Consider the following 17089-nt stretch of genomic DNA (forward strand, 5'->3'; position numbering starts at 1 on the left):
AACAAAAAAGAACAACAAAATCAACCCCAAAACAATTAACAAAATGGGTATAAGTGCATACCTATCAATAATCACTTTAAAGGTAAATGGACTAAATTCTCCAATCAAAGCATAGAATGGCTCTGTGGATACAAAATCAGACCCATATACATGCTATCTATAACAGACTCACTTCAGATCTAAAGACAAACATGATCTGAAAGTGGGAAAAGGTATTCCATGTAAATGGAAATGAAAAGTAAGCCAGGATAGCAATACTTATATCAGATAAAGCAGACTTTACAAAAACAACCAATAGGTCACTGAAGAAACCAAAAAATATCTGGAGACAAAAAGCCGTAAGAGAATACTATGGACAATTATATGCCAACAAATTGGACAATCGAGAAGAAATGGACAAGTTAGAAACTTGCAGCCCACCAAAGCTGAATTAAAAAGAAATAGGTAATTTGAATAGATCAATCACTAGAAGTAAAATAGAATCTGTAACTAAAAAAAAAAAAAAAAACTCCTTGCCAACAAAAGTCCAGGACCAGATGGCTTCACTGGAGAATTCTACCAAACATACAAAGAAGAACTTCTACTGATCCTTCTCAAAGTCTTCCAAAAGACTGAAAAGGAAGAAATAATTCCAAAATAATTCCATGAAGCCACTATAACCCCGATACCAAAGCCAGCCTAAGACACTACAAAAAACGAAAAGTCAGGCCAATATCTTTGATGAATATAGATACAAAAATTCTCAACAAAGTATTAGCTAACTGAACACAACAACACATCAAAGTATCATACACCATGATCAAATTGGATTCATCCCAGGGTCACAAGGATGGTTCAACATACGCAAATCAATCAATGCGATACACCACATCAACAAAAGAAATGACAGAAACCACATGATCATCTCAATAGCTGCAGAAAAAGCATTTGATAAAATTCAACATCTATTCATGATAAAGAATTCTTACCAAAGTGAATACAGAGGGAATATATCTCAAAAAAATAAAAGTTATGTCAAACCTACAGCCAACATAGCACACAATGGTGAAAAATTGAAAGGCTTCCTGATAAAATCTGGACTAAGACAAGGATGCCTAGTCTCACCACTTCTACTGAACATAGTATTGGAAGTCTTAGCCACAGCAATCAGACAAGAAAAAGAAATAAAAGAGATCCAAATTGGAAGGAAAGAAGCAAAATTGTCATTACATGCAAATGACACGATAGAAAACCCTAAAAACTCCACACAAAAGCTATTAGAACTGATATATGAATTTAGCAAAGTGGAAATACATAATACATACAAAATTAACGTATAGAAATCTGTTGCATTTATTCAGACTAACAATGAAATATCAGAAAGGGAAAGTTTTTTTTTAAATATCCCTTTAAAATCACATCAAAAAGTATAAAATACTTAGGAATAAACCTGACCAAGGAAGTGAAAGACTTAGATGCTTTGAAGGAAATTGAAGATAATTTAAAGAAATGGAAAGATATCTCATGCTGTTGGATTGGAAGAATTAATATTGTTAAAATGGCCATACTTTACCCAAAGCAATCTACAGATTTAATGTGATCCCTATCAAATTATCCAGGACATTTTTCACTGAACTAGAGCAAATAATCATAAAATTTAAATGAAATCACAAAAGACCCAGAATTGCTAGAGCAATCTTGTGGAAAAAGAACAAATCTAGAGGCATAATCCTCCCAGACTTCAGACAATACTACAGAGCTACAATAATCAAAAGTGTGGTATTGGCACAGAAACAGATACACAGATCAATGGAACAGAATAGAGAGCCCAGAAATAAACCTACACACTTATGGTTAGTTAACCTTCAAAAAAGGAGGAAAGAATATACAGTGGAGAAAAGACAGTCTTTTAGACAAGTGATATTGGGAAAACTGGACAGCCACATGTAAATTAAGTTAAAACATTCCCTCACATCGTAAAGAAAAATAAACTCAAAATGGCTTAAAGATTTAAATATAAGAGAGAACACCATAAAACTCCTAGAAGAGAACATAGGCAAAACATTCTTTGACATAAACTGCAACAATATTTTCTTAGGTCAGTCTCCTAAGGTCATAGAAATAAAAGCAAAAATAAATGGTATCTAGTCAAACTTATAAGCTTTTGCAGAGCAAAGGAAACCATAAATAAAACAAAAAGACAACCTATGGCCTGGGATAAAATATTTGCAAACAATATGACTGAGAAAGGATCAATTTCCAAAATATACAAACAGCTTATACAACTTAGTAATGAAAGAAACAAACAATCCAAAAGCGGGCAGAAGACCTAAATAGACATTTCTCCAAAGAAGACATACAGATGGCCAACAGGCACATGAAAAGATGCTCAACATCACAAATTATCAGAGAAAAGCAAATCAAAATTACAATGAGGTATCACCTTACACCAGTCAGAATGCCCATTATTAAAAAGCCTAAAAATAACAAATGCTGGAGAGGGTGTGGAGAAAAAGGCACCCTTCTACACTGTTGTCGGGAATACAAATTGGTGCAGCCATTATGGAGGGACTCTCAATTGGAAAGGAAGAATTGAAACTGTCACTGTTTGCAAATGATCTCATACTATTTATAGAAAATCCTACAGATGCCACCAAAAAAAACTGTTAGAGTTAATAAATGATTTCAGTAAACTTTCAGGGTACAAAATAAATAAATTAATAAATTGGACAACAAGGATCAACAAGAATAAAATATCTCAGAGTAAATTTAACCGAGGAGGTAAAAGACTTGTACTCTGAAAACTGTAAGACTCTAATAAAAGCAATTGAAGACAACACAAACAAATGGAAAAATATACCATCCTCATGGATTGGAAGAATTAATATTGCTAAAATGACCATACTACCCAAGGCAACCTATAGATTCAGTGTAATCTCTATCAAAATGCCAATGGAGTTTTTTACAGAACCAGAACAAATAATTGTAAAAAATTTTACAGAACCACAGAAAAACTTAAATAGCCAAAGAGACTTTAAGAAAGAACAAAGCTAGAGGCATCACACTTCCCGATTTCAAACTATACTACAAAGCTATAGTAATCAAAACAGTATAGTCCTGGCACAAAAACAGACACATAGATCAATGAAACAGAATACAGAGCTTAGAAGTAAACATACTTATATGGTCAATTCATGTATGAATAAGGAGTCAAGAATATACAGTGGGGGAAAGACAGCCACTTCAGTAAATGGTGCTGGGGAAACTGAACACACAGAAGAATCAAACTGGAGTATTTTCTCACACCACATACAAAGATAAGCTCAAAATGGATTGAAGACTTAAATGTAGGACCTGGTACCATTAAATTTCAGGAAGAAAATACAGACAGTGCCATCTCTGATATTCATTTTAACAGTACTCTTAGGTTCTTTCTCTTCAGGCGAGGGAAATGAAAGCAAAAATAAACAAATGGGAACTACATCAAACTGAAAACTTTTGAACAACAAAGGAAACTATCAATAAAATGAAAAATCAGCCCATTGAATGGGAGAATATATTTGCAAACAATATGTCCAATAAAGGACTAGTATCCAAAACATGGGAAGATCTCATACAACTCAACATCAAAACAAGACAAAACAAAAAACCAACCTGATTAAAAATGGGCAGAGGACCTGAATAGACATTTTTCCAAAGAAGACACATAAATGGCCAAAGGACTCATGTAAAGATGCTCAACATCACTAGTCAACAGGGAAATGCAAGTCAAAACCACAGTGGGGTACTACCTCACACCTGTCAGAATGACTGTCATCAAAATACAACAAACAAAAATTGCTGATGAGGATGTGGACCAAAGGAGACCCTTATGTGCTGTTGATGAGAATGTTAATTGGTACAGCTAGTATCAAAACAGAATGGCAGTTCCTCAAAAACTTAAAAATAAAACTACCATATAATCTATCAGTTTCACTTCTGGGTATTGACACAAAGCAAACAAAAGTGCTAACTCAAAAAGATATATGCACACCAATGTTCATTGCAGTGTTATTTACAATAGGCAAGATGTGGAAGCAACCTAAGTGTCCATCAATAGATGAACTGAAAAAGAGGTTAAGTATATATATGTATATGTGTATGTGTGTGTGTATATATACATATACATATATATATATATGGGTTTAGAAGTCATTGTGCCAAGTGAAATAAATCAGGCAAGAAAAAATACTGTGAAATCTCACTTATATGTAAATATGATAAACAAAAGAAACAAACAAAACAAAATGAGAACAGACTCATAGATACAGAAAACAAACAGCTTGGAGGGGTTCTGGGGGGGTGGGTGAGATAGGTGAAGAGGATTAAGAGGTACAAACTCCAGTCATAAAATAAACAACCCATGGGGAAGTAATATATAGCGTAAGGGATATGATCAATAATATTGTAATAACTTTATATGGGGACAGATGATTACTAAACTTACTGTGATGATTATTTCATAATGTATGCAAATTTCAAATCACCGTGTAGTACACCTGAAACTAACATAATTCGTATGTCAACTATATTTTAGTTAAATTAGCTAACCAAAAGTCCCTTGGAGGAAAAAGTCTAACACATGAGCTTGATGTATGTAGTAGGAATATACATATAAATTTCTAGGCACATAATAAACATTATTATTAATAACAATTGAATATTTAGAGTGATAGCAAAAAATTAGGTGACTTTCTAACTTTGGATGGTCTTTAGTAGTTGGGAATGAGGAAAATTTAGAGAAAATGGAAGAGGCGCCACATGGGTCAGAGCGGTAATTGAGGTATAAAAATACCTGTTGGGGAGAAGAGCAACGAAACTGAGGAATTCTGGGTCAGGAGGAAGTTGAGATGGTAAGAAATAAGCTTCAGGTGAGTGCCTACTAAGTGCTAGGGGCTTCACCCACATTAATCTTCAGAACATACCTAAGACTCATATATTAATTTCCCTGAGATTCAAAGAGGTCAACTAACTCGTCTAGGTTCACACAGTGAGTCACAGTGCAAATTTTCTAACTCATCAATATTATGAACTTTGTACAACCAGTCATGTCCACAGCTCTGCCTTCCAAGATATTTGCAACAGGTCAAGAGGCAAGCCACAACTTTACTTCCTGTAGCATAGCAGATGATATATCCCAAAGGGTCATTTCACTGTAAAACCATTTCGGTCTTAATAAAGCCCACTTTTCAATGCTTTCCTGGGTTTCTAAGAGATAATGGAAATCTCCAAAGCTTTTCTAGTCTCCCTACAAATATGCGTGTGCACACACACATACACACACAGAGTGAGCTGAAGCTAGATTAAGGATGAATGAGAAGCTAGCCAAGAACAAATGGGGAAAAAGGACTTGTCAGAAGGACTTTGAAGATACTAAATTTTGATCAAAATGCAAGGTGGAAAATCTGCATTAAAGGCTCTTGCCACACATCCTAGAACAAGACCAAAGTACTTCCAGATGAGAAAAATCCCTTTGCTTCCTAATAGGAACCAGTATACCAATATGCTTAAGAAAACACCATGTCCTTTACAGACTTTCTAGATTGCTGCAAATTAAGATTTTAAAAAATTGAGCTCACAATCAAAGTTTACCTAATACATAGGAAAATAAACTCTAGGACTGAAAGTCAATTCAAAGAGCAAATTACAGATTTAGACCCACAAGGTGCTTGGATATTTAAATTATCAAATAGACTAACAACAAAGAATTTAAGGTATAAAAAATAAAAGATGGAATCATTAAAAATAAGCAAGCAACAAGAAACTAAGAAATGACCAGTCAGATCTGAAAATGAATCCAATGGAAATTTGCATTTTTCAACTCTTTGGAGTTGTATGCAGTCTGGACAATGTGTCTGGACTTGAGACAAAGGATTCAGGTGGCCTTAGACCCATGGCCAAAACAAATATGACGTTTTCCTTTTTCCAGTTGCCTTATCTCTTATTTACCCCTTGGTACAGAGACGTGGAGTCTTGTTTTATTTAGGAGTAGGCCCAGAATTATTTTCAAAATACACATTCTGTTTTTCAAGAAAAATTCTTAAAAGCCAAATACTTTCTTTCAAAGTTTTTATTTGAGCAAAAAAATATGTATATAATATAAGATATTCGAAAAATCAACATTGACAACAGAATAAAATTATATTACTACCATAATTATACAATTTACTTATATATTGCTTTCACTAATTGTCATTTTAAAAATTCTAAGTATATTCTGTTTTTACTCCAAAATAATTAAAATGATACCCTTGCTGAAACGTTTAATGGTCATAGAAACTAATCATTCCTTGATTTAGTTAAGCCAGAGAAATAATCATAATTTCTCATTTCAAGGATGTTAGCAACCAATATATTCTCTTGGCTTTTGAAAGTGTCTCTTTTCAAACTTAGTAGTAGAGTCCAGTAAAAACTGAGAATGAGGTTTTTCAAAATCGAAGAATCTTATTATGTGTTTTGTATAATCAATTCTCTATATAGGCATTTATCTATGGCCTATAAGATTTTACCTTATTTTATGATACATGTCACCATATAATAGTGCCGGGCACACAGCAAGAAGGCAAGAAATCCTTGTTAAACTGAAGTGAACTGACAAGCACCATTAGTTACACCGTTCTTAACAACTAAACTTGGTGTTACTTTTCAGTCTTCTGGTGACACGCTGGGACAGGACATCGTATTCAAGTATGTCAGATCCTTGGAAGAAATAGTAGTGTCCTAAAAATGAAAACAAATTAAATAGTTTAATTCTCTGCTTGTGTTTCTTAAAAAACAAAAACACAGATCTGTGTTTTACAGGCTATCTAGACTAGACAAAGTCTGATTCAAGATGATAAATGTCAGGCCCCTTGTGCCCCCAGATACCTGCCTCCTGACAGTCATGTCCCTGTAAATATCTTCATTAACTTTATTGAGAAGGTCATTTGATCTCTAAGACTGACTGTTAAAATGCAAATGTTTTTGAGAAGTCACACTCCAGGTGAAGACCTCAGAGTGGAAGGAGAGTGGGCCCAGGCAGGGCACACAGAAGCCTTGATGGGGAAAATGAAAAAGACACCAGGGTGGGAATAAAACCCCAAAAATCTTGGCCCAATCAATGTTGCTTAGGCTGACCTTGCTTAAGGACATTCACAAATGCAGACTCGAGCAAAACTCAAGCTTCTTTCATCCCCTCCCCAGCCCCAGTCCAAGAGAGCCCATGAAGGGTAGGAGGGACTGAAAGGAAGGTAAAGAATTCAAGATACAGAAGCATAGAGACTCCTGCTTGCCTGAGTCTTGGCTGCTACTTGCTTACTCACATATGCTGTGCAGCTGGTTGTGACGGGAAATCCCAGAGACTCAGACATGTGGAAGTGGCAACAGTCATATGCCCCCTTTCTTCTAGCCCACCCATTCTGAGCCAGACACATTGTGGTTGTTCCCTCTGTGGCCCTGTGGAGAACTGGAGTCCTTTCTTTCCAGTTAGGAGCCTGGTTCTCTGATCTGAGAGCCTTTATAATCAGTTCAGTGTTTTAAAAAGGGATCTCCAGTATCGTCGTGGTCTTCTGATCTACTTACTCTTGTAGTAGAAGACTGCATCGATTTTGGGCCCAATTCCTGGGAAATATGTGGTAATCAGTTTGGGATAACCAGGGTCCATGGATTGTCTCTTCTCATCATACCTGAGGAAAAAAAATAACCAGCAAAAACTCCATCAGAAAATGGATTTCGTGACATTAAGCTTGACATTTCATGATATGAATCATAAAACCCACCTATTGTCTCCTGACGGGCTCTTCTTGAAAGGATTTAAACTGCATCCATAAGAAAGCCAAGGACCTAATCAGTTCACTGATCTACTCCGAGTTCCTATAGGACTCAAACCCTAGGCTTCCTGACTTGGAGTCAAGCACTTTCCACACTCCTCCGCAATGTTTCCACCAGTGCTGGAGGCTGGCTGTCTCATTTCCAGTTAGTGAAGACCTTGCAGAATCTGCTGTCACTCAGAAGATGGCTTCCTTATTTTAACTTCTTGGATCCAATGGTTATAGAAAGGAATCCGAAAAACCATATACACTCCAAACTGACTGTAAACACTAGGTCTCACACATCTATACCACTATTTTTCAATGTGTTTCTACTAAGATTAGTAACATGAAATTTTTTTGAAGTGTTACTTTTTAAAAATACGTTGTGTTATCATGTATCATAATATCAAAAGTACAGAGAAAAGAATTGGTTGAAAATAACTGTCCCACCCCTGTAATCTCTTGATTCCTCCCCCAGGAAGGTCAAGAATCTCTGGGAATTTAAACAGAAAACAACGCCTTCCGGAAAACCCCATTCCCTGCCTGTGTCACAAATCTTAGTAAAGCTCACCTCCAAAACTGGTTATTTACAAAGAAGTAGGTCTTGTCGAAACGTGGGTCGAAAACAGCCGCATCAACTGTTTTCACAGAGTAGGGGAAGCCCAATGAGTATATGCTCTTGGGATAGTTTAACTGTGGTTTTAAATTTCTGATTAGCCAGTACTTGTCATCTGTGAAGACAAGAGAAAGGATACACCAGAACCATACAGAAAGAGCAAGAGAAGTAACAAGTCACTACCAACAGCATCATTCATCTTCCATGCTTCCAAAACGTGTTGCTCCTTGTTCTTAAAGGTGGTGTGTCTTCTATGGTTCTGTGTGTGTGTGTGTTTTTCCAAAATATTACTGCCTTACATTTTACATACATTTTGTAAAATTTTGCTAAACATTTTATACTTTCCCTAAGTATTTATGGTGTTTCAGGCTATGGTTCAGAGCCACCATTGATAAAATCTGGAGTGTTTTTGGCCTGTGTTTATCAAAGTAGTTGCAGTTCCTTAATTTGTTCTCTTCCTTGAAAGTCGACTCAGTAGCAAAACTAAATATTGGAATTACCTTTAAAAAGAAAAACGTTATTTCTGGCTCCAGTTTCATAAGCAGCCTGAATGCCGGATGGTAAGTTTGGCCCTAAAGAAGAAATTAAACCTGCTCTGCTCGCCGGACCCTCAGGATGCTTCCACCAGAAGAACCTGACATGAAACATTTAACACATGTTAAAAAAAATCATCGTAGACTCAAGAACCATGAAATGTGAGTGGTAAAGACCTGTAAGAGAACGTCGTGTTTTTTCCCATCATCTTCACATCCTGTTCCAAGGGTGTTGGGTAGAAGCACCACATGGAAAGGCTCTCAATCAACCATGATGATAATAATGATCTTAACAGGCAAACTGGTATATGGAAATACCACGGGGCTTGGAATCGAGGCATCTAGGCTGTAGTCTGACCCCACAACCCCTTCACCAGTTTTGTAACCTAGAGGAAGTCCATCTAACCTCAAGGGTCTCAGTTTCATAACCTCAAAATTGGAGACTATCTGTCCTATCTACGAAAGACTAATCTTCTCCACTGCCCCCCCTCCAATCTGTGCTCTAAGATGAAAGCCACCAGTCATCCCGGGATTCTCTTCTTTATAATCAAGAGAACCAAGTCTTAAATAGGTCCTCTGCCACAGCTTTAATTCGGGACTTTACCATTTTAAGTGATGATTAAAGTATCCTGGCTTCCCTGCGACCGGTCTTATCTTTCCCCAACCCAGATGCCTACCACAGATCCACTTTTTACACCCCAGTTTTCTCATTAAAACAAATAAAGTCACACCACTCTCCTGTTCAAGACAGAATCAAGTCTAAGTCCCTACTCACAAGTTTTACCTACTTCATTTTCTGTTATTTTCCGCTATTCTCTGACCAAAAAAAAAAAAAAACATACTAAGAGCTGAGCCTTTAATATTTGTTAGACGTGAAAACTATCCTACCTGTCTTTAAAGAAAAAAACTTTGTCTCCCACAGTTGTGACAGCATCAAAACCCAAACTGGGGTCACAAGCCGCTGAGTCTGGGCTATGAGGATCCGATGAGGGTGTTTGTTTTTCTGGGCCTCCTGAAAATACATTTCAAGAAGCATTAGGGGAAAAAATGGCTTTTAGTTCATAAGAGGAAGAGTTATTCTTTTCAAAACGATTTTCTTGATGAAAAACGCATAAAAAGCATTTTAAGCTTTCTATAACATTTACAACAGGCATACAATAAAAGCGTTTTTGTTTTTTTCCCCATATGCTTGCAACATCATAGAAGAGAAAAATCTGATCACTGTTTTCCTATTCTGGTTAGAGGATTTCTCTGTGCCCCTCCCCTTTTTTTAAATTTTTTTTAAAAAAAAAAGTATAGTCAGTTACAGTATGTCAATTTGTGGTGCACAGCATAATAGCCCATGTCATGCATATACATACATAGATTCGTTTTCACATTCTTTTCCATTAAAGGTTATTACAAGATATTGAATATAGTTCCTTGTGCTATACAGAAGAATTTTTTAAATCTATTTTTATATATTCTGTACACCTTCTTCAATAGACAGTGGTACCCTAGATAGAAAGAACAAGCATTAACAAACTAGCTCTCTTGTGCTCATCTGTGAAATGAAGATGCTACCTGTGCTGCCTACTTCACAGAATTTTCATGAGGCTCAAAGAGAAGACAGATGTTAATGCTTTACCCAAAGCAGATAGTTACTCATAAGAGTATCTTTCTTATGCAGAATGGTAAAGAAATTCAACTCACCATAGAGAGACTGAATGCCACGTATGTCATCGGCAGCGAGGTGAAAGTTGTTGTGGTCAGTATATCTGTAGGTGGGGAACATTATGGCTTTTGGGTCAGTGGAATGGTCAAGACCCAAGGAATGGCCAAGCTCATGAACAGCAACTAGGAACAAGTTTGTGCCTAAGAGGAAATCAATCAAAAGAGGGAAAGAACAGTGAAATATATTGGCATCTAGAGAACAAAAACACAGCATCTGACAATGAGAAGGAAAAAATCCTTTACTTACGTTCCCTCCTACTTGACACCATTGACATTATAGGACAGATAATTCTTTGCCGTCAGGGCTGTCCTGTGCATTACAGATGTTTATAAATCTCTGATTTTACCATTACGCTCAAGTAGCAACACCCTTCCCTGCCCCAACTAGTTTTTACAACCAAAAAAAAAAAAAAAAAAAAGTTTCTACACATTGTCAAATGCCCCCTTGGGGTAAAACTGGCTCTGGTTAAGGACCACTGCACTAGCAGACAAATGAAATATATTCTGTTGTGAACTTTTTCAGAATAACTCAGAGCTGTGTTCATTGCTTCTAAATCATTCCCAACTTCTATGACCCTGTTCTGCTTTTACCCTTTATCAGGCTTCACTGGACATGGAAAAGTCTTTAGTAACCATCGTTTACAGAGCCCAAATCTAAGGCCATATTAAGTTCCAGGTACTATGAGTCACTGAGAAGTGCACCGCACTATGTCTAATCCTTATACCACTGAAAGGAACCCATCATGTTTTCTGTTTACAGATGAGGACACAGTATCAGTAAGATTAACTGAGCAAATTAAGTGCTTGAGACAAGATTCGAATCCAAATGATTCTAAAGGAAGTCAGAGAGACTCTGCTTACAGTTTAGACATATTAATGCTACCAAGTTACAGGCACGCCCGTTCATCTGTTTCTGTATGTTCGAGAGATTGCGCCTTGGCAGGTAAGGGAGAGGGGTGTGTCCTTTCTCTCAAATTTCCTAATTCTCAGAAGATAGGGACAATTCCCAGCTGCTATTTTTTTTTTTTTTTTAATCCCAACTGTTCTAGTCTAGTGCCTTTGGTTTTTTTTTCGTTCTTTTTCTATGGCGAAATTGCAGCTCAGGAGTACTGCTTTCCCAGGCTCACACACCACTTAGCTACAGAGCCTGGTCTTGAAATACTTTCCGGTACCTGCGTGAACAAAAAGTTCACACCTGTCTTCTGAGAGGGTGTCCAGGAACCCAGATCCTCCACTCATTCCCTGTAACGCGGGCGTCTGGGAACTAAGCCAGATGCTTTCACTTCTCTCAAAGGATGGGAAAGAAAAAGCAAAGACCAATGTCTCCACTCTACCTAAGACTGGGAAGAAAAAACAAAGCCTTTTGCAATTTGGCCTAAGCTTGAATTTATCCTGTTCCCAATTCCTGTAATACTTTGTGCAAAAGACCACCATTGATCCTGATCTCAAAATAACGGATTTGCGTTTGTGAGAATAATGGATTTGTGCTTCCTTTTAGATAGGGGGCTTCTGGAGGGCAGGACTCTGTCCTTTCCATCTCTGCATCCAAACACCCCCATCACCTAACGCCCTAACAGAAACTCAGTAAATATTGTGCAAATTGTTTAATTTACTCCATCAAAATTAGACTAGGAATAAGCATTTTAAGTCAGGATTTTCATAATTTATTTTTTTTGAATGCTTGGATTTCAAGCCAATTGAAAATAAGGCAACACTGACAAGTGGAAAGTCTACCTGAGCCAAGATAAGAGCCAGGAAATAAATATTCTGGCTCCAGATTTTCCCAAAGGTTGCCATTAACCTTCCCTTTTGTCTGTCTATAAAGATTTATATTAAGTGATTTTCCAAGTTTCTTTAGAATTCAAAAAAATTCTGCAAGGCTAACCAGTGTACGTTTCTCATGTCTAATGAAGAGATTACAAACCACCAATAACCTTGCATAAAATTTAGACAAACTTAACATACCTGGCTAAGGATTTGTGGCTTAGCAAGGACATAACCCTACATCATTTGTCTTTTGACAACGAAAAAGTCCTCTTCTCTATCAGGGATTTTATAAACCTTGGGGCATGTGTCAGACTAAAACAAATAGCCTTTCTGATCTATAAAAATGTTGCCACACAATGCATGAAGTATCAACCAGAGAGAGACGGATGCTGAGCAGAGCATAGTCTTGATGACTTTCTCTTCATTTACTTTCCACTTAAGTCACTCATATAACCTAGGATTTCCAGCACAAAGATTATGAAGGCTTCTGATATGATGGTTTAAATTTCCCAGTGGATAGTGACTTCTCCAAATAATAGGGGAGAGTAGTTATCCTCAACACTCAACCGTCTGGTAGAGATGGTGAGTTACAGCCCCTTTGTAAAAATACACAAGGTGATGTTAAATGATCGACTGGGCATTCTGAAGCTTTTATCCCAGAACCACAAGAGACTATATGAGCATATAACCTTGGGTTTCTCTACAGGGAATCTCTAAATTCTCTCTAATATAACCTCATCTTTCTGTGTCACTGTGAATCTAAGAAATTGTCAGAGTCTAAGACATATAATGACTTGTGCAAATGTTTGCCCTTCTCCTAGGATTGTTGGCACATGTAGAGTTAGTCTCTGTGTTTGCTTGAGTTTATGGATTGCACTGTCAAAAGCTGATCACCTAAAGAACAGTTTTTATCTTTCCATACTATGGTTCTTAGGGTTCCTGAGTTTATATTAGTGAGCTAGTTTATCTACATGGATTCTTAGAGCAGATCTTTAAGACAATCTGGTCTAATATGCCCCGTTTATAGAGGGTGAGATTGAAACAAAGTGTTAAATTCTATTTAGTGGCAAAATTTTTAATCAGATTAAGTTTTCCTAGTTCATAATCCTTTCTCAGAATGTAGCCTTTCAAAATCAGGATATGACTTAGAATTTGTTAAGATTTTCCTGTTGCTTTGAGGGTTGGGGGGTGGCTTACCTCTGGAGTTTTTAGTCCAGTTTTCACCCTCATCAAAATGTGCGTCTCCTCCAATACCAGATCCAGGCGCAAAAGCGTGGGCTAGAACTCCCCCTAGGCCGTCAAAAGGATAGTAGTCTCCATGCGCTTATTTAAAAGAAAAGAAAGAAAGTCAGTCCATCTATACATGCTATAGGTCATGCCAAAGGAGACAGACGAATTTAGTCCCGATTCTCTACCTCCAAGTGCAAATTGTATCATGATGTCAGCCTCGCCCGCATTAGTCCTTCTGAATTTCAGGGGGGTCACATCACTCCATACTTGGAAAGCTTTCTGGATGGCATAGTCAACATCCTCAGGCTTCATGTCAGGAGTGTAATTGTTGATTCTTTATCAGAAAACAAAAGAGAGGAAAATACTTGGAAACCATGTGTTAATTTTGTCTTATTACAATACTTCGTTTCTGCTAGCATCATTCGAGAGTGAAGCGCTTCATAAATCAATAGTCCAGATGAGAAGAACTTGCCTCAGTTAGTTACGGGAACATTTATCCTGGGGCACCTGACTCCTGAAACAGAGTCTAACTGGATTTCTACTTGTTTATGATTTATAGGTCATCATTATGAAGGATATACATTTATGGAAGCTTATACCCTTTGCACCTGCTCCCAGACTTCTGCATTTAACCATCTTAACTAATCTATAAAACTTTCTCCTGCTTCTAATTTATTGTAGCTTCAGCTTCATTCTCTTTTTACTTACAGCCTTCCTACTCTGGACTGGTGAGCCAAACAACCCTTCGCTGAGTGAGCAATATTCCCTTTTTTTTTTTTTTTTTTAATTGAAGTGTAGTCAGTTACAATGTGTCAGTTTCTGGTGCACAGCAAAGTGTCCCAGTCATTCACATTTATGTATATTTACATTCATTTTCATCTTCTTTTTCATTAAAGGTTATTACAAGATATTGAATATAGTTCCCTGCACTATACAGAAAAAAATTTTTGTTTTCTATCTATTTTTTTATAAAGTATTTATTTAACATTTGCAAGTCTCAAACTCCCAAATTTATCCCTTCTTACCCCCTTTCCCTCCAGTAACCGTAAGATTGTTTACTCTGTCTGAGAGTCTGTTTCTGTTTTGTAGATGAGTTCATTAATGTCCTCTTTTTTCTTTCTTTCATTTTTCCTCCCTTCTAGAGATACTGAATTTTAACACAGAGACAGTGTTAATAATTGAGGGAGGCTTCCTATCTCCTTCCAGATTTCAGGCTATGTCTAAATTGTCCTTCCTGGGAGGCAGACTTAGGGGAAAATCGAAAAATTCTTGGCTACAATGTTACCTGTAGGTGATAAGGCGTTTCTTCCATCCAGGCCTCCCTGGAAATACTCTGAAATTATGAACATCGGGCACGCCACATCGGGGTCTGTGCATCATATCCATAGTGGATTTGTCCAGCTGCCCAGTCACTTTTAACCCCAAGAACCGCTGCATTTCCTGGATTTTATTCTCCACGAGGCTCCCATTGACTTTCACTTTTGTCACTGGGGTTGTTTCCATCTCGAGGCCGTAGAAGCTTGCCAAGTACCTCTGGGAAAAAAAAAAATACATTGATTAATACGTGATTGTATGTGAGCAGGTTTCTGTTGGAGCTCTGTATTTATAACTCAACTGCACACTGATGCTTCTTTTTTTTTTTAAGGTAAGAGTTTTGGCTGTTTTGGAGAGTCGCTCAGTTTTCTTGAATCTCTCACATGTATACAGGTAATTAAACTTTTGTTTGATCTTCTTCTGTTAGTCTGCCTCTTGCCAATTTAATTTTTAGACTAGCCAGAAGAATTTAGGCAAGAATTTAGGCAAATTTCTTATTCCCAGATACTTTTTTCTTACATGACTCTTTGGGGAAAGAACAAAAAACAAACCAAAAAAACCTCAGTGCTAAAAGCAAATAGCCTTCTAAAGCAGTTTTCAACAAGTACTTTTCAAAATAAAGCTGATCATTGCAATAAATCTTAAAGACAAAAATCAGGCTTGATACATACCACCGCATCAATACTTACTTGAGCAAACACCATGTCATTTTCTTCAGGGCTTGAATTGTTGGTCAGGGAAACAGCTCCAGAAGCTGTGGCCTGAAAAATCAGTACCAACAGAAGAGACTTCATCCTACGCTTCTCCTGAATGGCTTAACCCAGTTTACCCTGTTCCTTCCCAGCACAAGTTCCTCAAACGTCCCTCCTTATATAGCTCTCAGGCCAGCCTCTGTGGGTATGAAATCCTTTGCGTGACTCACTGTTGATATCACCCTTTGCTTTATTTCAAAAACATTCAAACACGTGTATGACCAACAATGGGTCAGTTACCATAAAACACATCCCTCACTCAAACTGCTCAGAATATATTTCTTCCAAATAAATCAGCTCCAGCTTCCACCTGCCTTACCAAATAAACCGTTATATGAGACATGTCAAGCACCTAAAACATGAAAATGACTTTAAAACACGTTTTTAGAAAGTTCAGGATCTGAACTTTCACTCAAATACTTTTCACATTCATTATACAGAAAATAGCTTTTTTAAAAATTAAATTTTAAAAGTTAGATAAATAAGGGGTTTTTTGGGGTTTTTTTTTTTTTTTTTTTGCTAGAATAGAAGAATAATCTGTAAGCTGAATCTATCTCCCTAGAGAATTGAAATACAGAGATTTCACGCTTAGAAAGAAAAAGTTCATAACATCGTGATGCTTTGATGTTTGTTCCCTGTGTTGGTACAGGTTTAGAGCCTGTGTTTATAACCTGAGAACTTCAGGAGGCCTAATCACAACTGCATAGCTGGGTAGAGAGATTCCAGAGGCAAATTTCCTTCCCTCCTCCACGTGGGTAGCATGAAGGTCGACACTTCAAGTTTGGGAGATAAGAAAAGTTTGCCTCTGGAATCCCTCTCCTTATCAGCTCAGCTTCCTCCCTCCTCAGCCTAATTGTACCATTAACACAGAATCGGCCTCTCAGTCTATAGAGACAAATGTCTGAACACTGAGCACGGTTAAGAATCAAGAAACAAATTACAAAGGTAGAAGAATAAGCAATGGGGCTGGTTCCTGATTCTCTATGAACAGTCTAGGGGCTGGGGATGCATGAAACAGTGTGTTATGATTCAGTCATTGCTCAGACCCACCTTCCAGGCCTGGGAAATGCTGGCTGCTCCCCAGGATTTCCCTGAGGCTCTGGCTCCAGGTGAATGATTTCCTTCGTAAGTAGGAAGGAAAGGGGTCCTCTCCCTTGAACTTGGCACCTGCCTCCCAACTCTACCTTTTTCAAGCTCTGTAATTTAACCTCTAGGACCTCCAGGTATTTCATTTGAAAATGAGGAGAATAACTTTTGCCTCTGTATCCTTTTGTGATGATTAAACGAGACAATGTGTAATAAGTACCAGCAAGTACTGTATGTGCTTACTAACTCTTATTCCTTTTCCATAGGTCT

General features: G+C 37.3%; 1 protein-coding gene across 1 annotated transcript; it reads right to left on the reverse strand.

Moving 5' to 3' along the window:
• Positions 1–6102: 6102 nt before the first annotated feature.
• MMP12 (matrix metallopeptidase 12) lies at positions 6103–15829 on the reverse strand. Its single transcript, XM_045515387.2, has 10 exons — positions 15671–15829; positions 14953–15200; positions 13853–14001; positions 13635–13760; positions 10650–10811; positions 9846–9969; positions 8925–9058; positions 8380–8539; positions 7579–7682; positions 6103–6738 (listed from the first exon to the last, which is right to left on the reverse strand). Exons 1-10 carry the CDS (start codon positions 15773–15775, stop codon positions 6638–6640), a joined length of 1413 nt encoding a protein of 470 aa, XP_045371343.1. The 5' UTR covers positions 15776–15829; the 3' UTR covers positions 6103–6637.
• Between the last annotated feature and the right edge of the window lie 1260 nt (positions 15830–17089).

This window comes from Camelus bactrianus, chromosome 10 (genome assembly GCF_048773025.1).
Source record: "Camelus bactrianus isolate YW-2024 breed Bactrian camel chromosome 10, ASM4877302v1, whole genome shotgun sequence".
In the NCBI taxonomy this organism is placed as follows: domain Eukaryota; kingdom Metazoa; phylum Chordata; class Mammalia; order Artiodactyla; family Camelidae; genus Camelus; species Camelus bactrianus.

Coding starts and splice junctions, on each gene's coding strand:
- MMP12 (XM_045515387.2), bottom strand. CDS start 15,775: ATGAAGTCTCTTCTGTTGGTACTGATTTTTCAGGCCACAGCTTCTGGA. Junction 15,201..15,670: donor ATGACATGGTGTTTGCTCAA/GTAAGTATTGAT, acceptor TTTTTTTCCCAG/AGGTACTTGGCAAGCTTCTA. Junction 9,970..10,649: donor TGGCATTCAGTCTCTCTATG/GTGAGTTGAATT, acceptor ATGTATTTTCAG/GAGGCCCAGAAAAACAAACA.